At 48.1% G+C, this 25432-nt stretch overlaps 1 protein-coding gene across 3 annotated transcripts; it reads right to left on the bottom strand.

Annotated features, from left to right (window-relative positions):
* Window positions 1-273: 273 nt before the first annotated feature.
* Window positions 274-25156, bottom strand: srgap2 (SLIT-ROBO Rho GTPase activating protein 2). 3 transcript variants are annotated; one of them, XM_029694710.1, is made up of 20 exons: window positions 24808-25156; window positions 21268-21483; window positions 20586-20714; window positions 17534-17755; window positions 16563-16664; window positions 15611-15808; window positions 15345-15429; window positions 14325-14352; window positions 11826-11856; window positions 11078-11138; window positions 10158-10235; window positions 9918-10052; window positions 9696-9801; window positions 4740-4964; window positions 3772-3848; window positions 2146-2344; window positions 1817-1945; window positions 1325-1550; window positions 967-1077; window positions 274-848 (listed from the first exon to the last, which is right to left on the bottom strand). In XM_029694710.1, the coding sequence occupies exons 1-20, from the start codon at window positions 24898-24900 to the stop codon at window positions 336-338; spliced, it is 2964 nt and encodes a 987-aa protein (XP_029550570.1). In that variant the 5' UTR covers window positions 24901-25156; the 3' UTR covers window positions 274-335. The 3 variants fall into 3 exon arrangements, with proteins under 3 accessions (XP_029550570.1, XP_029550571.1, XP_029550572.1); XM_029694711.1 differs by having other exon boundaries at window positions 2146-2326; window positions 24808-25155; XM_029694712.1 differs by lacking the exons at window positions 274-848; window positions 967-1077; window positions 1325-1550; ... (2 more) ...; window positions 3772-3848; window positions 4740-4964 and adding an exon at window positions 5041-5406 and having other exon boundaries at window positions 24808-25153.
* Between the last annotated feature and the right edge of the window lie 276 nt (window positions 25157-25432).

The raw sequence follows: 25432 nt of genomic DNA on the forward strand, positions 1-25432 counted from the left end.
TACATATGGTTCGGGGGTTTTCCCCATAAATGGTTAAGAGTTTGCGCGGGTAAGCTGATCCAAGGTGAGAGCTATTCCACTTATCACTGGGGTGAGGGGAGATGGGGACAGGGTGTGTGGATCGAAGGGGTGTGTGTGTGTGTGTGTGTGTGTGTGTGTGTGTGTGTGTGTGTGTGTGTGTGTGTGTGTGTGTGTGTGTGGGTGGGTGGGTGTGGGTGTGTGTGTGTGTGTGTGTGTGTGTGTGTGTGTGTGTGTGTGTGTGTGTGTGTGTGTGTGTGTGTGTGTGTGTGTGTGTGTGTGTGTGGGTGGGTGGGTGTGGGTGAGAGTGAGTGCCCTCAGGCGGGGCAGGACTTGTCGTTGGGCTGGGGTGGGGGTGGGGGAGGAGGGGTTGGGGGGACAGTGGTGGTTGGGGAGCCCATAGCCGGACTGCCGCCCCCTCCACCCTTGGGGAAGACCACCGGCTTGGGCCGCGTGGCTGGAGGGCGAGGCTCTCGGAAGGAGGGAGTGGAGGCAGAGAGGGCTGAGGAGGCGAGAGAGGAGGACGCGGAAGAGGGCAGGGGGCTCCTGGGCTTGGAGGGGCGGAAGGAGGAGGGGACGTCACTGGCGGACGAGGCGCTGCGTTGGAGGGGGTGAGAGTGTGGAGACCCTGCGCCCTCGCTGTCCCTCAGCAGACGGGAGTGGAGGGGACTGGAGGGCTCGGAGGCGCCCCCTCCTCCGCCACCACACACACCCTTCAGCTGCTCCAGCGTGTCCAGCACCACGTCGGGGGTGTGTGTGTGCTTCACACTGCTCTGCCTCTCCAGCTCCTTCAGCTCACTCAGAGCAGAGCTCATAGCCGCCTCGATATCCTGAAACAGGAGAGATCGGACAGGTACAAATCAGAATACACACGCGCGCACATATTTGGCTGAGAGGTGAGGGGTCAAAGGTGAGAGGTGCGGTGTCAGAGGTGAGAGATGGGCGCACCTGTGAGGTGGGCTCAATCTGAGCGATGACCTCAGGATCCAGGGGCCGGTGGTTGCTGAAGCTCTTAGAGCGGCCCGTGGTAGTCGCCTTGCAGAACTGAGGGCTCTCCACCTACACAACAAATAAGACTCATTACAATCAGCAATGACAAGAATTAACAGAGAACAGTGGAGGCTGCTGAGGGGAGGACAGCTCATAACCCCGTGTCTGATGTCTTTTATACCATTTCATTGACTCCATTCCAGCCATTACTATGAGCCGTCCTCCCCTCAACAGCCTCCACTGACAGATAATAATACCCAACAACTGAAAAAGAACAATAGTACAGTACTGATAGAAGCTGTGTTTATGACGCTACCTTGGTCTTGAGAGAGGAGTGGCGCGTGATTGAGGAGTTGAGGACACTATGGGCGCTGACCGGTCGCTTGTCGCCGCACTCCTTCACCAGAGCCCCTCCCACCGGCAGACTGGCCGTCCTTACGCCCCCTCCTGTCGCCCCAGACAGGGACACATCACCCCCCTGGACCCCCTCAGACCCCCAAAAGGTCCTACGGATACTCCCCAACTCAGGCCTCTTCCTCATCCTGACAGACGGAGAGAGAGAGAGAGAGAGAGAGAGAGAGAGAGAGAGAGAGAGAGAGAGAGAGAGAGAGAGGGGGAGAGAGCGAGAAAGAAAAGAGAAGGCGAGAGAGAGGGAGAGCGAGAAAGAGGGAGAGAAAGAAAGAAAAAGAGAAAGCGGGAGAGATCAGAATGGTTAGTGAGAAGGTGAAAACAGACTGAGATCTGATTGGGTCAGTGAAGGTGTAAATGACGAGATGCTGTATTGTGATTGGTGCCTGGCGTGTCTTACTTGTTGAGGTTGGCTAGGTAGATGTCCGCTACATGAGCTCCAGTAGGAGAGGCAGCGGTGCCCCTAGTGGACACTCTCTCCTCCTGCAACTCCGCTTCAGTCTTCGGACTGCCTCTGCCCCCGTCTGGCCTGGAACACACACACACACATCAGACTACAGCCAAGCCAACTAGAACTCCTTTCTCTCATCTTCTCTATGCTGGCCTGTACTGGTCTATACTGGTTTGTACTGGTTTGTACTGGTTTATTCTGAGCTGAACAGGTCTGTACTGGTCTGAAACCTTCTGTACTAGTGTAAACTGGTGTCCACTGGTCTTGTGGTTTCTTACATGTCCTGAACCACTATGTACTGGTGAGGCACCAGCCCGTCCACTCCGTTGTGTCGGCCCTCCCACCAGTCATCACTGGCTCGCTGGAAAAGGAAGAGAGACGCGCCCTTCTTAAATGACAGCTCCTGGTTGGTCCTTCCGGAGAAGTCGAAGCGAGCAATGGCCTCTATTGGGTCCGATTCTGAAACGACCAACGAGCCTGAGAGTCAGAGAGAGGGTAGGAAGGGGGAGGGAGAAATAAAGAGAGAGAGAGAGAAATGGGGGGTGGACAGGGGGAGAAACAGGGGAGAGAGGGGGGAGAAACAGGGAAGAGTGAGGGGAGAAACAGGGAAGAGTGAGGGGAGAAACAGTGGAGAGAGAGGGGTGAGAGAGGGGAGGGAGAGGGGAGAAACAGGGGGGAGAGAGGGGAGAAACAGGGGAGAAACGGGAGAGAGAGGGGAGAAACAGGGGGGAGAGAGGGGAGAAACAGGGGAGAGAGAGGGGAGAAACAGGGGAGAGAGAGGGGAGAAACAGGGGAGAGAGAGGGGAGAAACAGGAGAGAGAGAGGGGAGAAACAGGGGAGAGAGAGGGGAGAAACAGGGGAGAAACGGGAGAGAGAGGGGAGAAACAGGGGAGAGAGAGGGGAGAAACAGGAGAGAGAGAGGGGAGAAACAGGGGAGAGAGAGGGGAGAAACAGGGGAGAGAGAGGGGAGAAACAGGGGAGAGAGAGGGGAGAAACAGGAAAGAGAGGGGAGAAACAGGAGAGAGAGAGGGGAGAAACAGGGAGAGAGAGGGGAGAAAACAGGGGAGGAGAAACAGGGGAGGGAGAGGGGAGAAACAGGGGAGAGAGGGGGGAGAAACAGGGGAAAGAGAGGGGAGAAACAGGGGAGAGGGGAGAAACAGGGGAGAGAGAGGGAGAAACAGGGGAGAGAGGGGGGAGAAACAGGGGAGGAGGGGGGAGAAACAGGGGAGAGAGAGGGGAGGGAGAGGGGAGAAACAGGGGAGAGAGAGGGGAGAAACAGGGGAGAGAAACAGGGGAGGAGGGGGGAGAAACAGGGAGAGAGAGGGGAGAAACAGGGGATGGAGAGGGGAGAAACAGGGGAGAGAGGGGGGAAAAACAGGGGAGGAGGGGGGAGAAACAGGGGAGGGAGAGGGGGGAGAAACAGGGGAGAGAGAGGGGAGAAACAGGGGAGAGAGAGGGGAGAAAACAGGGGAGGGAGAGGGGAGAAACAGGGGAGAGAGAGGGGAGAAACAGGGGAGGAGGGGCAGGGGTAGAGAGAGGGAAGCGTGTTAGTATCGAGCAGGTTAGTGCCACAGCAGTTGGTAACAGACGAAGAGGTTGGGGAGCACACAGTCATAGAGTGATCACACAGCTGTTATGAAGTGCTCATAAGGGGGATATAAGAGGTCAGAGTGTGGCTGTAGGACGTGGCCAGGGGCCAGGGGAAGTCAGAAGCAGAATGTTACTGATAGAAGCAGCTTTAGAGTTAGGGGCAGAGTGAGGGAGTGAGGGGGGGGGCAGCATGGCATCCGTGGGCATCATGTTTGCCACCAGTGGGCAAACTTCAGCTCATCACAGTCCAAAAAAGAATGATAGAAAAATGTTTTCAACAGTGTGTGTGTGTGTACATATTGCTGTGTACTCACCATCATCGCTGTTGTGGATGACAGAGATGGTGTTAGGAGCAGGTATGTCCACCAGGGGGGGCTCACAGTGGGGATCACTGAGAGAGAGAGAGAGAGAGAGAGAGAGAGAGAGAGAGAGAGGAGAGAGAGAGAGAGAGAGAGAGAGAGAGATGAGAGAGAGATGAGAGAGAGAGAGAGATTTGATTTGATTTTGAACAGGGGTGGGAAAATTAGCAACTGTTGAAACAGCTGGTCACGCAGCAAAACAGACCAGATATGTACATGTGTTTTCCCTGGGGGTGTGTGTGTCTGTGTGTAAACCATGTGACCACCTACAGCTGATGAACACACATTTCAGCTAAAAGAGCTCATGTGTTTATGAATGAGAGGATGAGAGATGAAATGGTTTCAATATGACAACATCAGATACTTCCATTCGTCTCGTTACAAACAGACACTTCAGGTCTGGCCAGAGGCAGAGATCTTCTTCACTGGAAAGTTCCTCGACGTTACTGCAGTGTCTCTGGGTTGCTTTGGCAAGCTGGCCGGCATGCCTGCCTACCTGCCACTTCTACTGTTACACTAATGGACTGGTCCAACCTAGGTGTGTGTGTGTGTGGTGTGTGTGTGTGTGTGTGTGTGTGTGTGTGTGTGTGTGTGTGTGTGTGTGTGTGTGTGTGTGTGTGTGTGTGTGTGTGTGTCTTTTGGGCCTTAGATCAGCACTCTGAGGGTAAGCGGATCCTCCTGGCTCCTCTGGCCTGGGCCAGACCCTTAAATCACTACACCCCCCCCCCCAAAACCCTTCCCCATCCCCTAGTCCCGTCTCTACCACTTTCTACCTCACACACACACACACAGCTCACCAGTTCTCAGTAGTAAACAGGTCCCTTGTGTCTACCTCACTACTCGTATAGGGGCCCCTGCACCTCTCTGCCTCACACGCACGCACACACACACACACTGTCCCCTACTCCTGCGCCCCCACTCACCAGTACTCGTCAGTGGCCCCTGGGCTGATGTAGACGGGCCCCTGCAGGTCCCGTGGTCCGGGGAAGACCCCGTCGTGGTGGATGATGATGGTCTTGATGAGCTCGTTAACGTGGGCCTGACAGGACACCTGGTCACAGCTCTCTGGGACTGACATCAGTGTGGGCCCGAAGCAGATGGCCAGGTTATAGGGATCCATCATGTTGTCCTCACTGTACCGGGACAGGCTGGGGAGAGAGGACAGCAGGTTATAGGGATCCATCATGTTGTCCTCACTGTACCGGGACAGGCTGGGGAGAGAGGACAGCTGGTTATAGGGATCCATCATGTTGTCCTCACTGTACCGGGACAGGCTGGGGAGAGAGGACAGCAGGTTATAGGGATCCATCATGTTGTCCTCACTGTACCGGGACAGGCTGGGGAGATGAGGACAGCAGGTTATAGGGATCCATCATGTTGTCCTCACTGTACCGGGACAGGCTGGGGAGAGAGGACAGCAGGTTATAGGGATCCATCATGTTGTCCTCACTGTACCGGGACAGGCTGGGGAGAGAGGACAGCAGGTTATAGGGATCCATCATGTTGTCCTCACTGTACCGGGACAGGCTGGGGAGAGAGGACAGCAGGTTATAGGGATCCATCATGTTGTCCTCACTGTACCGGGACAGGCTGGGGAGAGAAGAGAGGGTTAAGCACGAACACACAGACATGAACACACACACACACGTACCGCCTTTATCACATTCCTGTTGAAATCATTACCCATCATCTGTGTCCGTGTCTCTGTGTGTATACGACTGCAATGTCTAAACCAGAAAGACTGTGTGGGTGGGTGCAGGACTGTAATGTTTTAACCAGGATTAGTGGAAAGCAGGGTTCCATTCCCTCAGGCTACAGAATGTGCTATAAAGCTCTCAGGCTACAGAATGTGCTATAAAGCTCTCAGGCTACAGAATGTGCTATAAAGCTCTCAGGCTGCAGAATGTGTTATAAAGCTCTCAGGCTACAGAATGTGCTATAAAGCTCTCAGGCTACAGAATGTGCTATAAAGCTCTCAGGCTACAGAATGTGCTATAAAGCTCTCAGGCTACAGAATGAGCTATAATCTCTCAGGCTACAGAATGTGCTATAAAGCTCTCAGGCTACAGAATGTGTTATAAAGCTCTCAGGCTACAGAATGTGTTATAAAGCTCTCAGGCTACAGAATGTGCTATAAAGCTCTCAGGCTACAGAATGTGCTATAAAGCTCTCAGGCTACAGAATGAGCTATAAATCTCTCAGGCTACAGAATGTGCTATAAAGCTCTCAGGCTACAGAATGTGTTATAAAGCTCTCAGGCTACAGAATGTGTTATAAAGCTCTCAGGCTACAGAATGTGCTATAAAGCTCTCAGGCTACAGAATGTGCTATAAAGCTCTCAGGCTACAGAATGAGCTATAAATCTCTCAGGCTACAGAATGTGCTATAAAGCTCTCAGGCTACAGAATGTGCTATAAAGCTCTCAGGCTACAGAATGTGCTATAAAGCTCTCAGGCTACAGAATGTGCTATAAAGCTCTCAGGCTACAGAATGTGCTATAAAGCTCTCAGGCTGCAGAATGTGCTATAAAGCTCTCAGGCTACAGAATGTGCTATAAAGCTCTCAGGCTACAGAATGTGCTATAAAGCTCTCAGGCTACAGAATGTGCTATAAAGCTCTCAGGCTGCAGAATGTGCTATAAAGCTCTCAGGCTACAGAATGTGCTATAAATCTCTCAGGCTACAGAATGTGCTATAAAGCTCTCAGGCTACAGAATGTGCTATAAAGCTCTCAGGCTACAGAATGTGTTATAAAGCTCTCAGGCTACAGAATGTGCTATAAATCTCTCAGGCTACAGAATGTGTTATAAATCTCTCAGGCTACAGAATGTGCTATAAAGCTCTCAGGCTACAGAATGTGCTATAAAGCTCTCAGGCTACAGAATGTGCTATAAAGCTCTCAGGCTACAGAATGTGCTATAAAGCTCTCAGGCTGCAGAATGTGCTATAAAGCTCTCAGGCTACAGAATATGCTATAAAGCTCTCAGGCTACAGAATGAGCTATAAATCTCTCAGGCTACAGAATGTGCTATAAAGCTCTCAGGCTACAGAATGTGCTATAAAGCTCTCAGGCTACATAATGAGCTATAAATCTCTCAGGCTACAGAATTTGCTATAAAGCTCTCGGGCTACAGAATGTGCTATAAAGCTCTCAGGCTACAGAATGTGCTATAAATCTCTCGGGCTACAGAATGTGCTATAAATCTCTCAGGCTACAGAATGTGCTATAAAGCTCTCAGGCTACAGAATGTGCTATAAAGCTCTCAGGCTACAGAATGAGCTATAAATCTCTCAGGCTACAGAATTTGCTATAAAGCTCTCGGGCTACAGAATGTGCTATAAAGCTCTCAGGCTACAGAATGTGCTATAAATCTCTCGGGCTACAGAATGTGCTATAAAGCTCTCAGGCTACAGAATGTGCTATAAAGCTCTCAGGCTACAGAATGTGCTATAAAGCTCTCAGGCTACAGAATGTGCTATAAAGCTCTCAGGCTACAGAATGTGCTATAAAGCTCTCAGGCTACAGAATGTGCTATAAAGCTCTCAGGCTACAGAATGTGCTATAAAGCTCTCAGGCTACAGAATGTGCTATAAAGCTCTCAGGCTACAGAATGTGCTATAAATCTCTCAGGCTGCAGAATGTGCTATAAAGCTCTCAGGCTACAGAATGTGCTATAAATCTCTCAGGCTACAGAATGTGTTATAAATCTCTCAGGCTACAGAATGTGCTATAAAGCTCTCAGGCTACAGAATGTGCTATAAAGCTCTCAGGCTGCAGAATGTGCTATAAAGCTCTCAGGCTACAGAATGTGTTATAAAGCTCTCAGGCTGCAGAATGTGTTATAAAGCTCTCAGGCTACAGAATGTGCTATAAAGCTCTCAGGCTACAGAATGTGCTATAAAGCTCTCAGGCTACAGAATGTGCTATAAAGCTCTCAGGCTACAGAATGTGCTATAAAGCTCTCAGGCTACAGAATGTGCTATAAAGCTCTCAGGCTACAGAATGTGCTATAAATCTCTCAGGCTACAGAATGTGCTATAAAGCTCTCAGGCTACAGAATGTGCTATAAAGCTCTCAGGCTGCAGAATGTGCTATAAAGCTCTCAGGCTACAGAATGTGTTATAAAGCTCTCAGGCTGCAGAATGTGTTATAAAGCTCTCAGGCTACAGAATGTGCTATAAAGCTCTCAGGCTACAGAATGTGCTATAAAGCTCTCAGGCTACAGAATGTGCTATAAATCTCTCAGGCTACAGAATGTGCTATAAAGCTCTCAGGCTACAGAATGTGCTATAAAGCTCTCAGGCTACAGAATGTGCTATAAATCTCTCAGGCTACAGAATGTGCTATAAAGCTCTCAGGCTGCAGAATGTGCTATAAAGCTCTCAGGCTGCAGAATGTGCTATAAAGCTCTCAGGCTACAGAATGTGCTATAAAGCTCTCAGGCTACAGAATGTGCTATAAAGCTCTCAGGCTACAGAATGTGTTATAAAGCTCTCAGGCTACAGAATGTGCTATAAAGCTCTCAGGCTGCAGAATGTGCTATAAAGCTCTCAGGCTACAGAATGTGTTATAAAGCTCTCAGGCTACAGAATGTGCTATAAAGCTCTCAGGCTACAGAATGTGCTATAAAGCTCTCAGGCTACAGAATGTGTTATAAAGCTCTCAGGCTACAGAATGTGTTATAAAGCTCTCAGGCTACAGAATGTGTTATAAAGCTCTCAGGCTACAGAATGTGCTATAAAGCTCTCAGGCTACAGAATGTGCTATAAAGCTCTCAGGCTACAGAATGTGCTATAAAGCTCTCAGGCTACAGAATGTGCTATAAAGCTCTCAGGCTACAGAATGTGCTATAAAGCTCTCAGGCTACAGAATGTGCTATAAAGCTCTCAGGCTACAGAATGTGCTATAAAGCTCTCAGGCAGCTCATGACCTCTTTAAACTGCCTGGTCTCTTGCTTGTTTTTCTATTCCAGACCCCATAACAACCATGCATTAGACTGGTGCTTTGAAGGTGCTTTCCAACCCAAAAGGTCTGCAAGTCCATTCAATCTTGTGTGGATGAGTGCACTCTCGGGGACAAGGCTAGACAGTCTGACCACACTCCCCCCCCCCCCCAAGAGTGGTGACAGAGAGCAGAGGATAAGCCATGGGGGAGGGGGGAGGGGTAGAGAGGGCCAGGAGTGTTGGGGGTCATGTTGAATCACTTGGACAAAATGGACCGGCTCCAAACAGGTTTCATCATAAGAGGCCTGTCTGGGTGCTCAAGTTACACTCCTCTCCCCCTCTTTTTCTCCTCCTCCCTCCCTCCCTCCTTCCTTCTCTCTCTCTCTCTCTCTCTCTCTCTCTCTCTCTCTACCTCCACCCCCAGAGTGGAGGGTTTAGTCATCAAAGCTGAGAGGTTAAGGTTTGGCCCCTTGTAGGTGTGTGTGTGTGTGTGTGTGTGTGTGTGTGTGTAGTAGCAGTAGTAAAGGGTGACTCTGGTACATCTGGTGTCCTGCATGACCCAGGGGAGAGCTGTAAGGGCGGACAGACACAGAGCAGCCATTTATACCAGCATGGGAAACACACACACACACACACACACACACACACACACACACACACACACACACACACACACACACACACCTCATTCTGGCAATGATAGTGAAACTGGAACAGATTCCGCTGGCTGGAGAAACCATATGGCTAGACGCAGACCGCAGAGAGGGGAGGGAGGGATGAAAGGGAAGGATAGAGGGACGGGAGACTCTGAATAGAACATTCCAGATTAGCCCGAGCACAGCTTTGGTAGTGCGGTGGGATCACCAGTCGTGTTACTCACGGACCTGTAGTAACGTTCCATTTGTGTTGTAATAGCGTTAGTGCAGCGTTACTCACTAGTTGAGGAAGGCAAACAGGTATCTCATGATGATGAGAGTGTTGCTGGGCAGAGACAGCAGAACCTTCCTGATGTGGACAGCCCTCTCCTGCAGGTTCTCCATAGCTGAAACAGAACACACACAAAGGGTAAATACATACACATGTACACACTCATTAGTGGACAGTGGTCTTTTTATAGGGTAAGATAATGGAAAAGGCATGGCGCTGGAGGAGACTCACAGACGCAGGATATGAGGTCATGGAAGACTTCCTTGGGGAAGAGGGCGTGGTCCAGGCCTCTAAAGTAGAGCTTCAGAACGCCAGCGATGGAGTCCATGTCGTGATCATTCTGATCCCCCGCCAACGGGTCCTCACCTACAGACAGAGGAGGAAGGGAGGATGAAGGAGTATTGTGAGATAAGCAGGTCCTTCTATTTATGCTATCGCTGGAGCTAGGATTTCTGGGTAGTGTAGTCTTGCCTCTCTCAAAGGAGTTCTTGATGTCGTTGACCTCCACCTGAGAGCCAGACACTCTGAAGATGCCCTCATGGTGCAGACCTGCAGGGAGAGAGCGAGGGGGAGAGAGAGAGCGAGGGGGAGAGAGAGAGCGAGAGAGAGAGCGAGAGGGAGAGAGACGTTAAATTCTACAACCACCTAAAAGGAAGCGATTCCCAAACCTTCCATAACAAAGACATCACCTACAGAGAGACGAACCTGAAGAAGAGTCCCGTGTGCTATCACAGCAGCTATCACAGCAGCTATCACAGCAGCTATCACAGCAGCTATCACAGCAGCAAGAAATGGGCAACCAGTGAAGAACAAACACCATTGTAAATACAACCCATATTTATGTTTATTTATTTTCCCTTTTGTACTTTAACTATTTGCATATCGTTACAACACTGTATATATACATAATATGACATTGGAAATGTCTCTATTCCTTTGGAACTTTTGTGAGTGTAATGTTTACTGTTAATTCGTTTTATTGTTTATTTCACTTTTGTCTATAATCTATTTCTCCTGCTATGGCAATGTTAACATATGTTTCCCATGCCAATAAAACCCTTTGAATTGAACTGGAAAGTGAGCGAGCGAGCGAGAGAGAGAGAGAGAAATGTTACTGATCGTCTAGACGACAGACCGCCGACACAGGCTGTTTATTATTCTGTTGTATTTTAATTATTTATATTGCAATGTCTTGATACCTAAGGTTATACTATTATTATTATTAAAGCCAACCACAAAACACCTATCCACACAGGCAGAGACACAGCCAGTCGTTGGCACAGTCAACAGAGACACAGCCAGTCATTGGCACAGTCAACAGAGACACAGCCAGTCATTGGCCTATTCAACAGAGACCCAGCCAATGAGAGCACGTAGCAGGGCGTCCTCACCATGGCGACTGATGAAGCGGATACAGCTCTCCACCATCAGAGGGATGACCTGGCCAGCCTCCTGAGAGAGGAGGAGGAGGAGGAGGAGGAGAGGGGAATTAGAGAAGGAGTGAATACGCCGCAGAGGTAACCAGGAGAGGGAGGACAATTCCCTGACCATTTCCCTCTGTGCACACGGATACAAGAATCACATACGCAATCAGGCACCCGGCACAAAAGGAGGCAGGCATGCTTGAACGCACGCACACTCACACTCACACACACACACACACACACACACACACACTCACACCCCCCGAGGAGGAAGAGGTTTCATCGTGGAGAGGGAAGCGCGAGAATACAGAATGGGGGGGGGGGGATCATAGCAGCTAGCTAGACTCACTGGATGTTATAATAGAACTGGAATCTCTCTCTTCTGATATACCCCATTAAAGTGGCAATGTACAATGGCTAAGGTAAGGTTTAAGGTCAGAGTTAAGGTTAGGGTCAGGTAAGGGGATATCGTTAAGGTTAGGGTAGGGATGTCCCAAGGATCCAGGATAGCACTGACCCTTCTAATACAGTACAGTTTACCTGCAGAACTGTTTCAGATGGTGTGGTCTGTAGACCTAACAAGAGAACGGCATGGGGATGGTGCATAACATGCAGAGCAGTGGACAGTGAGTCCAGGACAAAGGTAAAACCCCCATACGCAGAGAGAGAAACGTACACACAGGAAACCACACTCTGAATGGAGAGAGAAAATTACCTGCTTCCGTAGTGCAGAGTTCCTCCTGTCACTGGAGGGAGAGAGAGAGAGAGAGAGAGAGAGAGAGAGAGAGAGAGAGAGAACAAGTGAGAAGGTGAGAGAACACTGTTCTGTCATCACGCCTTCAGAGATACTATTTAAACACAACTCTGGAAATGATGTATTTATTTGGACAGCGTAGCTAAAATGTGTAAATGATGCTCTATACTGAGAAAGTTAAAGAGGAACAAAGATCATACCCCCTCCCAAAATGCTAACCTCTCACCATAACCAATAAAAGGGGAGGTTAGCGTTTCTTTGCGGGGGTATGATCTTTGTCCTCTGTAACTTTCTCACTCATCCTTATTCAGGGTTCATTCATGATTATCCGTAGTCTTGGTAGCATCCACATTAACGTAGAAGTGTTCAGAAACATTCTATTCGTATTTACAATAAAAGTGACTCCAAAATGACAAAAATACATGATTTACCATTCATTTCTATTGGGTACAACATATAGTGCCTTCAGAAAGTATTCACACCCCTTTCCTTTTTTTACATTTTGTGAAAGGTGGAATTAAAATGGGTTTCATTTTTTTTGTCAACTATCTACACAAAATACTCTCTAATATTCAAGTGGATGAAAAATTTGAACATTTTGTAAAAAAAACAAAAAACAAACAATAAAAAAATAATATATCTTCATTAGATAAGTATTCAACCAACTAAGTCAATACATGTTGGAATCACCTTAGGAAGTGATTACAGCTGTGAGTCTTTCTAGGTAAGTCTCTAAGAGCTTTCCACACCTGGATAGTGGAACATTTACCAAATATTTTCAAGCATATTTAAATCAAAACTGTAAACTCGGCCATTCACCGACTTCTTGGTAAGTAACTCCAGTGTAGATTTGGCCTTGTGTTTTAGGTTATTGTCCTGCTGAAAGGTGAATTAATCTTCCAGTGTCTGGTGGAAAGCAGACTGAGCCAGGTTTTTCTCTAGGATTTTGCCTGTACTTTGCTCCATTCCGTTTATTTTTATCCTGAAAAACTTCCCAGTCCTTAACGATTACAAGCATACTCATAACATGATGCAGCCACCACTATGCTTGAAAATATGGAGAGTGGTACTCAGTAATATGTTGCAATCGATTTGCCCCAAACATAACACATCAGGACAAAAAGTGAATTTCTTTGCCACATATTTTTCCGTATTACTTGGGTGTCTTGTTGCAAACAGGATGCATGTTTTGGAATATTAAAATTTTGTACAGGCTTCCTTCTTTTCACTCTGTCAATTAGGTGAGTATTGTGGAGTAACTACAGTGTTGTTGATCCATCCTCAGTTTTCTCCTATCACAGCTATTAAAGTCCCCATGGGCCTCATGGTGAAATCCCTGAGCAGTTTCCTTCCTCTCCGGCAACTGAGTTAGGAAGGACGCCTGTATCTTTGTAGTGACTGTGTGTATTGATACACCATCCAAAGTGTAATTAACAACTTTGCCACGCCCAAAGGGATATTCAATGTCTGCTTTTTTATTTGTACCCATCTACCAATAGCTGCCCTTCTTTGCAAGGCATTGGCAAACCTCCCTGTTTATTGTGATTGAATCTGTGTTTGAAATTCACTGCTCGACTGAGGGACCTTACAGATAATTGTATGTGTCGGGTATAGAGATGTGGTAGTCACTCAAAAATCATGTTAAATACTATTAGTGCATGTTATGTTCATGTTATGTTCATGTTATGTGTATTGTTAAGCACATTTTTACTCCTGAACTCCTCAGCTTTTCATTTTTAAATCATTTGTAAAAAAAAATATATACAACAAAAATACTTTGACATTATGGAGTATTGTGTGTAGGCCAGTGACAAAATAAATCTCAATTTAATCCATTCTAAATTCAGGCTGTAACATAACAAAATGTGGAAAAGTCAAGGGGTGGGAAGACGTTCTGAAGGCACTGTCATCTGAAACACAACCATAGCAAAACAAACAAGCATCCAACAAGTTTGTAGTCACAATCTTGAAGTAGTGACTGTGTGCTTGGAATATGGGACCAAATACTAAACTCTTGACTACTTTAATACACTATAAGTACATTTGTCCAAATGCTCTTGACACTTTCAAATGGGGGGACTAGACACATGAAGTGCCTTCACTTCAAAATGGTAAAACAGAAAAATACCCTCAATTAAAAGGTCACATTCTGCACTGTTGCCTCATGAAATATTTGAATCCAAATCCAAAATGCTGCAGTATAGAGCCAAATTAAACCTTTTAGCTTCACTGTCCAAATAAATACATAGGGGAGTGTATGTGAACACACACACACACACACACACACACACACACACACACACACACACACACACACACACACACACACAAACACAATGTGCGCTAACAGAATAATGAGTATGTGTCCATAAATACACACTTGTAGACAGTCAAACAGACCGTAGAGTCTACTATAGAACCTCCTGATGGGAAGTGTGTGTGTTTCCTTCCTTCACCTACCTGGCAAGACAACAGTCAGTCTTCTGACCTAAAGCAGGGAAGACACAGGAAGAGGGGGAGGGGAGAAAGCCAGAGAAAAAACTGTTAGTTATAGCAGAAGCAAGAGACAGAGGCAGAGGGAAATGGCCGCAGCAAACTGTGACAGACTTCCCCTGGAATACACACACACAAACACAAACACACACACACACGTTGACAAACAAACACACAAACACAAACACACACACACAAACACACACACACACACACGTTGACAAACAAACACACAAACACATGCTAACACACACACAAACACACGCTAACAAACAAACACACAAACACATGCTAACACACACACAAACACACGCTAACAAACAAACACACAAGCACATGCTAACACACACACAAACACATGCTAACACACACACACCCACACAAACTAACACACACACACACACGCTAACACACACACTAACACACACACACAAACACACGCTAACACACAAACACACGCTAACACACACACACACACGCTCAAACACGCGCTAACACACACACGCGCGTTAACACACACACGCTAACACACACACACGCTACCACACACACACGCTAACGCACACATGGTTTTCCTGTAGGAGCCATAACTCCAGCTATCCCAGAGGATCTCCCCCTCCAATCCACAGCTGTGCTCTTCCTCCCTCCCTCCCTCCCAGCCGACACATACATATCCTATCCCCCCTGTCCCATCCTGCTCCCCAGTGTGGCCCTTCGTGTGGCCCAACACGCGTCTGCTCTCTATGGCCTCCCACACCCCCCCCCCCGTCCTCCAATCCCTGCTATGTTCTGCTCTCTCACACACTCACACACACAAACATCTCTCTTCACACGCTATTGGAAACGTGTTCAAACTATTTGTCCTAGCAGTGACATGCTCAGTTAAAAACATCCAGTTGAAGCCATCTGTGACTGTGTGTGTGTGTGTGTGTGTGTGTGTGTGTGTGTGTGTGTGTGTGTGTGTGTGTGTGTGTGTGTGTGTCTCACTCTCTCCCAGAGTCTTCTGTATCAGCTCATGTTTGGCCTCCAGTTTGGTGATCAGGTTCCGTCCCTCCAGAAACTCCTTCAGTTTCTACAGTACAGAGAGAGAGAGGGGGGGGGGACGGAGGACGGGGGACGGGCCATTAGTAACTGTGCAAAGTGTTTGAGTATGTGTCATCAACACATCACTGACCCCTCCTTAGGCAGCGTATGTGAATGTGCCTATCACCACAGCAACACCTCACAATCTCTGCTCTGTTATTGGCTCTCACAGTGAAGTAGAACTGCTCCGTCTCCTGCTGATTGGCCCGTCTCTTGGCCAGGCTGGGTTTGCTGAGGAATGACTCGCTCATGGTGGACTTGACCGACTCCATGGAGTTGCTGTGGTGGAAACACTCGCTGACGTCATAGTCCTCCACGGTGACCATGTCCTGGATGGTCGACAGAGTGGCCTCCATAGTCTTCTTCACCTAGAGAGAGGGAGAGAGAGGAAGATAGAGAGGGAGAGAGAGAGAGAAAGGAGGGGGGGTGAGAGAGAGAGAGGGAGAGAGAGGAGGGGGGTGAGAGAGAGAGAGAGAGGAGGGGGTGAGAGAGAGGGAGAGAGAGAAAGGAGGGGGGGTGAGAGAGAGAGGGAGAGAGAGGAGGGGGTGAGAGAGAGAGGGAGAGAAAGGAGGGGGGGTGAGAGAGAGAGGGAGAGAAAGGAGGGGGGGTGAGAGAGAGGGAGAGAGAGAAAGGAGGGGGGGTGAGAGAGAGAGGGAGAGAGCGAGAGAGATGGTTTCATAAACTCGGTTTACAGATGTTTACATTTTACATTTGTGTCATTTAGCAGATGCTCTTATCCAGAGCGACTGACAGTTAAGTGTTTCCATCTTAAGATAGCTAGGTGAGACAAGCACATATCTCAGTCATAGCAAGGACATTAATCCTCGATAAAAGTAGCTATGAGCAAAGTCAGAGCTGGCTAGAAGACTGTGAATGTAGACAAGGAAAGGGTGTTTTTTTCATTTTCCTTTTCTTGTTTCTCTTCGAAATGTGGGTGAAACTGGTGTGAGTGGAAAGCCACAGACGAATCCAAACTGTCCCGCGAACAGAGGAGGCTACGGAAAGATGGTGTGAGAGAGGAGGTCGGAGGAGGTGAAATGATGGAGTGAGTGATGAAGGGGGAGATGGGGGAGATGAAGAGGGTAAAATGGAGTGATGAGGCGGAAGAGTGCAGGTCTCAACCTCCTCGTTCTCGATCGTGAGGGTGGAGAGACGGGACCGCAGCTGCTGACACCTCTGGAGTAACTCCCCTTCTAACGGCTGCTGGGCGCATACTACCCCCATCTACAGAGAGAGAGAGAGAGAGAGAGAGACAATATGTTTACAGCTGAGATCCACATACTACCCCCATCTACAGAGAGAGAGAGAGAGAGAGACAATATGTTTACAGCTGAGATCCACATACTACCCCCATCTACAGAGAGAGAGAGAGAGAGAGACAATATGTTTACAGCTGAGATCCACATACTACCCCCATCTACAGAGAGAGAGAGAGAGAGACAATATGTTTACAGCTGAGATCCACATACTACCCCCATCTACAGAGAGAGAGAGAGAGAGAGACAATATGTTTACAGCTGAGATCCACATACTACCCCCATCTACAGAGAGAGAGAGAGAGAGAGAGAGAGACAATATGTTTACAGCTGAGATCGACATACTACCCCCATCTAGAGAGAGAGAGAGAGACAATATGTTTACAGTTGAGATCCACATACTACACCCATCTACAGAGAGAGAGAGAGAGAGAGAGAGAGAGAGAGAGAGAGAGAGAGAGAGAGAGACAATATGTTTACAGCTGAGATCCACATACTACCCCCATCTAGAGAGAGAGACACAGACAATATGTTTACAGCTGAGATCCACATACCGGTCACCCCAGGCGCATTCATAGTAAAATAAATCATGTTTAATCATACTACATATTCTAGTGTTCTACCGTGGGTTCAATCATGTCACAGGGGAAAACTGTCTTTGTCGACTGAAGTCAAATCTTTGTTGATGTTCTATCAGAAACGGACGTGGCGGTTTCATCGCTACGGATTCCGGATTTAAACTCACACACTTACTAACCCCTCCACCCCCCACCCAACCAGCCCGACCCCCCCCCCCCCCACAGCACGTATACCCCCCCCACCACCACACTCACGTACCGTGTCTCCCATGTGTGACTGGAAGTCGAAGCGCATGGGGGGACAGAAGACGTTGTTGTAGGTCTCCATCAGTCTCTGCTTGTCCCCGTTGGGCTCCAGGCTCTCTACTGCTCTCTCCAGGCCCTCCAGACCGCTGTGTTTAGACGTCTCCACGTTCATCTCCGCTGACAGGTAGGTCCGCAGCGCACGGTGGAGACTGGCATGGTAGCCCAGGTCACAGCACTGACAGAGGGATGTGGTGGGGAGACAGACAGAGAGAGAGATGTTCAATTCAGCAGAAATAGCCGAGAAAGGCATGGGTGAAATCAAAGCAATACGTATTTGGTAATGAGATATTCCCGTGGACGTCCATTCAAAAATGCTACATGCTACACAGTCATTCATGATAGTAAGGGTATGCTACATGCTACACCGTCATTCATGACAGTGAGGGTATGCTACATGCTACACCGTCATTCATGATAGTGAGGGTATGCTACATGCTACACCGTCATTCATGATAGCGAGGGTATGCTACATGCTACACCGTCATTCATGATAGTGAGGGTATGCTACATGCTACACCGTCATTCATGATAGTGAGGGTATGCTACATGCTACACCGTCATTCATGATAGTGAGGGTATGCTACATGCTACACCATCATTCATGATAGTGAGGGTATGCTACATGCTACACCATCATTCATGATAGTGAGGGTATGCTACATGCTACACCATCATTCATGATAGTGAGGGTATGCTACATGCTACACCATCAATCATGATAGTGAGGGTATGCTACAAGCTACACCATCATTCATGATAGCAAGGGTATGCTACATGCTACACCATCGTTCATGATAGTGAGGGTATGCTACATGCTACACCATCGTTCATGATAGTGAGGGTATGCTACATGCTACACCATCGTTCATGATAGTGAGGGTATGCTACAAGCTACACCATCATTCATGATAGTAAGGGTATGCTACATGCTACACTATCGTTCATGATAGTGAGGGTATGCTACATGCTACACCATCGTTCATGATAGTGAGGGTATGCTACAAGCTACACCATCATTCATGATAGTAAGGGTATGCTACATGCTACACCATCGTTCATGATAGTGAGGGTATGCTACAAGCTACACCATCATTCATGATAGTAAGGGTATGCTACATGCTACACCATCGTTCATGATAGTGAGGGTATGCTACAAGCTACACCATCATTCATGATAGTAAGGGTATGCTACATGCTACACCATCGTTCATGATAGTGAGGGTATGCTACAAGCTACACCATCATTCATGATAGTAAGGGTATGCTACATGCTACACCATCGTTCATGATAGTGAAGGTATGCTACAAGCTACACCATCATTCATGATAGTGAAGGTATGCTACATGCTACATGAGTCAGAATGAGTGAAGGAGCAGTGGAACTACAGCGCCTTTGGAAAGTATTAAGACCCATTGACTTTTTTTTGTTCAATCGGGTTCAAGTCCGGGATCTGGCTGGGCCACTCAATCACATTCAGAGACTTGTCCCGAAGCCACTCCTGCGTTGTCTTGGCTGTGTGCTTAGGGTCATTGGGGCGGCAGCGTAGCCTAGTGGTTAGAGCATTGGACTAGTAACTGTTGCAAGTTCGAATCCCCGAGCTGACAAGGTACAAATCTGTCGTTCTGCCCCTGAACAAGGCAGTTAACCCACTGTTCCCAGGCCATCATTGAAAATAAGAATTTGTTCTTAACTGACTTGCCTAGTTAAATAAAGGTTAAATAAATAAATTGTCCCATTGGAAGGTGAACCTTTGCCCTGTTCCTGATTGCTCTTGAGCAGGTTTTCATCAAGGATCTCTCTGTACTTTGCTCTGTTCATCTTTCCCTCGATCCTGACTAGTCTCACAGTCCCTGCTGCTGAAAAAACATCCCCACAGCATGATGCTTCACTGTAGGGATGTTGCCAGGTTTCCTCCAGATGTGACACTTGGCATTCAGGCCAAAGAGTTCAATCTTAGTTTCATCAGACCAGAATCTTGTTTCTCATGGCCTGAGAGTCTTTAGGTGCCTTTTGGCAAACTGCGGGCTGTCAAGACTTCCATCTGGCCACTCTAACATAAAGGCCTTATTGGTGGATTGCTGGAGAGATGGCTGTCCTGGAAGGTTCTCCCATCTCCACAGAGGAACTCTGGAGCTCTGTCAGAGTTACCATCGAGTTCTTGGTCACTTCCCTGACCAAGAGTCTTGGTGGTTCCACACTTCTTCCATTTATGATGGAGGGCACTGTGTTCTTGGGGACCTTCAATGCTGCAGAAATCTTTTGGCACCCTTCCCCAGATATGTGCCTCGACACAATCCTGTCTCTGAGCTCTAAGGACAATTCCTTCCACCTCATTACTTGGTTTTTGCTCTGATATGCTCTGTCAACTGTGGGACCTTATATAGACTGGTGTGTGCATTTCCAAATCATGTCCAATCAATTGAATTTCTGTTTTTTTAGCTTTGTCATTATGGGGTATCGTGTGTAGAATTTTTTAAAATCAATTTTAGAATAAGGCTGTAACGTAACAAAATTTGGGAAAAAGTCAAGGGGTCTGAATATTTTCCGAATGCACTGTATTTGTTTACCAATCATCATCATTGCTGTTCATACAACCAGAAGCTAACCCACAGGTTCTCAGTCTCTAGTGGGGAACAGTCTACAGTAATGAGACCAGAGAGGAGAGGAGACGAGGAGAGAGGGAAGGAAGGGGGGAAAGAGAAGAGGAGGAGGTCCTCGTTAAGGGTCAGGGAAGAGAGGAGGAGGGAGGAGGCTGTAGAGAGGGGAGCCCTGCCAGTGAGAAAGAAGGGAGGAGGAAGGATGGGGGATGAGGGGAAAGCCACTGGTCTTACCTGCTGCAGGGAGAGGGGGGAGGAGGGGGATGAGATGAGGGAGGGGATAGGTTGGGCTACATAATGACTTGTTCTCTGGTCCTCAGAAAGACTCCTGGCTGGAGTTCCTATTTGACCATGTCCAACAGGTTTGTGTGCTGTTTTGTGGTGTGTGTGTGAGTGTGTGTACTCACGTCGATGATGTCAGACAGGTCGTGGATGTAGTATTTGAAGACACAGCTGTTCGTAGCCTCCAGAGCCAGCAGGTACTCATTCCTCGCCTTGACCGCTTTCAGCTTGTTCTCTGTGTACTTAGCCTGCCTCTGAGAGGGAGGCAGAGAGAGACACACAGAGAGAAAGAGAGAGGGAGAGGGGTAGAGAGAGAGGGGCAGAGAGAGAGGGGGAAAGAGTGAGGGGGACAGAGAGGAGGAGAGAGAGAGGGGGAATAAAGAGAGAGAGAACAAGATAGAGAGAGAGAGGGAGGGGAGAGAGAGAGTGGACAGAGAGAGAGAACATGGTCTATATTGGTGATGGAGATAGCTATAAGAGTAGGGTCACTCTGACAGAGCCCAGCTGTAGCAAAGCATTCTGTTATACACTCATACGTCCTTCATGAACAAAACACACATGCAGGCATACACATACACAGGCTGCATGCACACACACACGCACACTATAATGGGCTGTGCTGTGTGAGCTACATCTTCATCATCATCATAATCTTCATCATCATCAGCCAACCTGTCAGTAGGGATGTCAGGGTCTCATACTCAGACAGGGCTGCTTTTCATATCCTTGACCATGCACACACACACACACACACACACACACACACACACACACTCTCTCTCTCTCTCTCTCTCTCTCTCTCTCTACCTTCTCCTTCATCTTCTCTATCTTCTTGACCGAGGAGCGTCGGACATGTTTCTCCTCCGTCTTGACGCTGGCCAGTGTGTCAGGTGACCTGGGAGTCTGTCTGTCGTCCTGGCGACCAGAACGCCCCATCTGCTTCTCCTCCTGTTTCTCTGCATCCTTCAGTTTGTTCTCAGAGCTGATACTGTCTGTGTTGTACATGTGGTATGTCTTCATCACCTACAGTACACAGGGACGAGCGGAGCAGTGTTAGAGAGAGAGAGGGGGAGAGAGAGAGAGAGAGAGAGAGAGAGAGTGAGGGTGGAAAGAGAGAGGGGGAGAGAGAGGGGGAGAGAGAGAGAGAGAGAGAGAGGGGGGAGAGAGAGGGGGAGAGAGAGAGAGAGAGAGAGAGAGAGAGAGAGAGCGAGTGTGTGTGTATCACACACATACACACACACACCCTTGAGAAGCATGGCTGGCAGGCAGGACAGTGGATTGTCAGGAATGAGGCCTAGCGTTACCAAGAGGCGTGGAGCACTGGCTTCCCACATCACTGCCAAGGAATGACCCACACGCATGCATACACACATACTCTCCCCACCTCTCTCTCTCACACGCAATTCTTCCAGGGAATGCCACACACACCTGTGTCAGCATGTGCAGTGTCAGCACTAAACACTGACCACTTAAAGGGGAAACATGGGTGGATCCCCATCATTACATTTCCCTCTTTAAACCGTCAGACCGAGTCACGCTGCTGCTCCACAAGGGCCGGCCTGAGCTAGGCACTGCACAGAATCCCTGCTATTTCTACTGGAAGGATACGTTTAAACAAAGGTGTTTGAGATCTGATCATCAGGTGATTTAGAGATCTGATCATCTGGATCTCACGTAACACGTTCTATCACGTAACACGTTCCATCACGTAACACGTTCTATCACGTAACACGTTCCATCACGTAACACCTTCTATCACGTAACACGTTCCATCACGTAACACGTTCCATCACGTTCTATCACGTAACACGTTCCATCACGTAACACGTTCCATCACGTAACACGTTCCATCACGTAACACGTTCTATCACGTAACACGTTCTATCACGTAACACGTTCTACCACGTAACAAGTTCTATCACGTAACACGTTCCATCACGTAACACGTTCCATCACGTAACACGTTCTATCACGTAACACGTTCTATCACGTAACACGTTCTATCACGTAACACGTTCCATCACGTAACACGTTCCATCACGTAACACGTTCCATCACGTAACACGTTCCATCACGTAACACGTTCCATCACGTAACACGTTCTATCACGTAACACGTTCTATCACGTAACACGTTCTACCACGTAACACGTTCCATCACGTAACACGTTCCATCACGTAACACGTTCCATCACGTAACACGTTCCATCACGTAACACGTTCCATCACGTAACACGTTCTATCACGTAACACGTTCTATCACATAACACGTTCCATCACGTAACACGTTCCATCACGTAACACCTTCTATCACGTAACACGTTCTATCACGTAACACGTTCCATCACGTAACACCTTCTATCACGTAACACCTTCTATCACGTAACACGTTCCATCACGTAACACGTTCCATCACGTAACACGTTCCATCACGTAACACGTTCTATCACGTAACACGTTCTATCACGTAACACGTTCTACCACGTAACACGTTCCATCACGTAACACGTTCCATCACGTAACACGTTCCATCACGTAACACGTTCCATCACGTAACACGTTCTACCACGTAACACGTTCTATCACGTAACACGTTCTATCACGTAACACGTTCTATCACGTAACACGTTCCATCACGTAACACGTTCCATCACGTAACACGTTCCATCACGTAACACCTTCTATCACGTAACACGTTCCATCACGTAACGCGTTCCATCACGTAACACGTTCTATCACGTAACACGTTCCATCACGTAACACGTTCCATCACGTAACACGTTCCATCACGTAACACGTTCCATCACGTAACGCGTTCTATCACGTAACACATTCCATCACGTAACACGTTCCATAACGTAACACGTTCTATCACGTAACACGTTCCATCACGTAACACCTTCTATCACGTAACACGTTCCATCACGTAACACCTTCTATCACGTAACACGTTCTATCACGTAACACGTTCTATCACATAACACGTTCCATCACGTAACACGTTCCATCACGTAACACCTTCTATCACGTAACACGTTCCATCACGTACGCGTTCTATCACGTAACACGTTCCATCACGTAACACGTTCCATCACGTAACGCGTTCCATCACGTAACACGTTCTATCACGTAACACGTTCCATCACGTAACACGTTCTATCACGTAACACGTTCCATCACGTAACACGTTCCATCACGTAACACGTTCCATCACGTAACACCTTCTATCACGTAACACGTTCCATCACGTAACACGTTCTATCACGTAACACGTTCCATCACGTAACACGTTCTATCACGTAACACGTTCCATCACGTAACACGTTCCATCACGTAACACGTTCCATCACGTAACACGTTCCATCACGTAACACGTTCTATCACGTAACACGTTCCATCACGTAACACGTTCTATCACGTAACACGTTCCATCACGTAACACGTTCCATCACGTAACACGTTCCATCACGTAACACGTTCTATCACGTAACACGTTCTATCACGTAACACGTTCCATCACGTAACACGTTCTATCACGTAACACGTTCCATCACGTAACACGTTCCATCACGTAACACGTTCTATCACGTAACACGTTCCATCACGTAACACGTTCCATCACGTAACACGTTCCATAACGTAACACGTTCCATCACGTAACACGTTCCATCACGTAACACGTTCTATCACGTAACACGTTCCATCACGTAACACGTTCTATCACGTAACACGTTCCATCACGTAACACGTTCCATCACGTAACACATTCCATCACGTAACACGTTCCATCACGTAACACGTTCCATCACGTAACACGTTCTATCACGTAACACGTTCCATCACGTAACACGTTCTATCACGTAACACCTTCTATCACGTAACACGTTCTATCACGTAACACGTTCCATCACGTAACACGTTCCATCACGTAACACGTTCCATCACGTAACACGTTCCATCACGTAACACGTTCCATCACGTAACACGTTCCATCACGTAACACCTTCTATCTATCAGACTCCGTCCAGTACTGAGGCATGTGTTAAGCCCAGTCCTCTCTTCCCACCTCGTATGTCTGAGAAGCAGGCTGAGTATACGTGTGTGGGTCAGTGTGTGTGTGTGTGTGTGCGTGTGTGTGTGTGTGTGTGTGTGTGTGTGTGTGTGTGTGTGTGCCAGGCTGACTCTATTTCTGTCTAGTGGAGTCTCTCACTGTGCAATTCCACTATTAGTCTGCTGCTGCTGGCCTGGAGATGGTCACATGGTTCCTTTGCTGCCTCCCTGCATTCTAACAGAGAACCTCCCTCCCAGTAGGGGGATCTCTCCCTGGTGTGTGAGGAGACAGCCTTACCGTGTAGAGCTCGTTCAGAACCTTCATCAGATCCTCGTGAAGCTGGACACCGACCTCCTTACTCTGCAGAGACACACAGAGACACAGGAACATGACGAAAGAGGCTGTCTCTCCTCTGTGACTACAGACGTACCCTCATCAATAACATTAACAAGATAAATCCATCTAAAGTCCAACCAGCCCGCAACTGTCCTCCATCCATCCGTCCATATAACCCACTGTCCCCCCCCCCATCTCTATTAGTCAGGAGCATGATATCCAGTGGGTTGGGGGGGGGGACTGCCGGATCAGATGAACGATGGCGTGTGTGTTACCTGATGGATGTGGGGTTTGAGGCCTCTGCTCCATTATAAATAATGTGCGGGAGCGGATGAGGGGAGATACAGCGAAGGACAGTGGGGGGGGGGGGGCTTTGGAGTGAGGAGAGGGAATACAGGAGGGGATGGAGCGAGGGAAGAGGAGGGAGGACATGGAGTGATGAGGGTGCTACCAGGCTCCACAGAGGCTGCAGGTGACAAATGATTCTGCACGGAGAACGCTCCATAATCGGAGTCCTCCTCACTAGTGGGCTGTGCTTGGGAAGTTGGCCGAGTGTTAAAATGTTATTTCCGCTCACCTCTACGTG

This window comes from Salmo trutta, chromosome 16, assembly GCF_901001165.1.
Source record: "Salmo trutta chromosome 16, fSalTru1.1, whole genome shotgun sequence".
Classification (NCBI taxonomy): domain Eukaryota; kingdom Metazoa; phylum Chordata; class Actinopteri; order Salmoniformes; family Salmonidae; genus Salmo; species Salmo trutta.

Coding starts and splice junctions, on each gene's coding strand:
- srgap2 (XM_029694710.1), bottom strand. CDS start 24,900: ATGTTCCTGTGTCTCTGTGTGTCTCTGCAGAGTAAGGAGGTCGGTGTC. Junction 15,430..15,610: donor CGGAGCAGTTCTACTTCACT/GTGAGAGCCAAT, acceptor TCTGTACTGTAG/AAACTGAAGGAGTTTCTGGA. Junction 849..966: donor AGATTGAGCCCACCTCACAG/GTGCGCCCATCT, acceptor CTCCTGTTTCAG/GATATCGAGGCGGCTATGAG.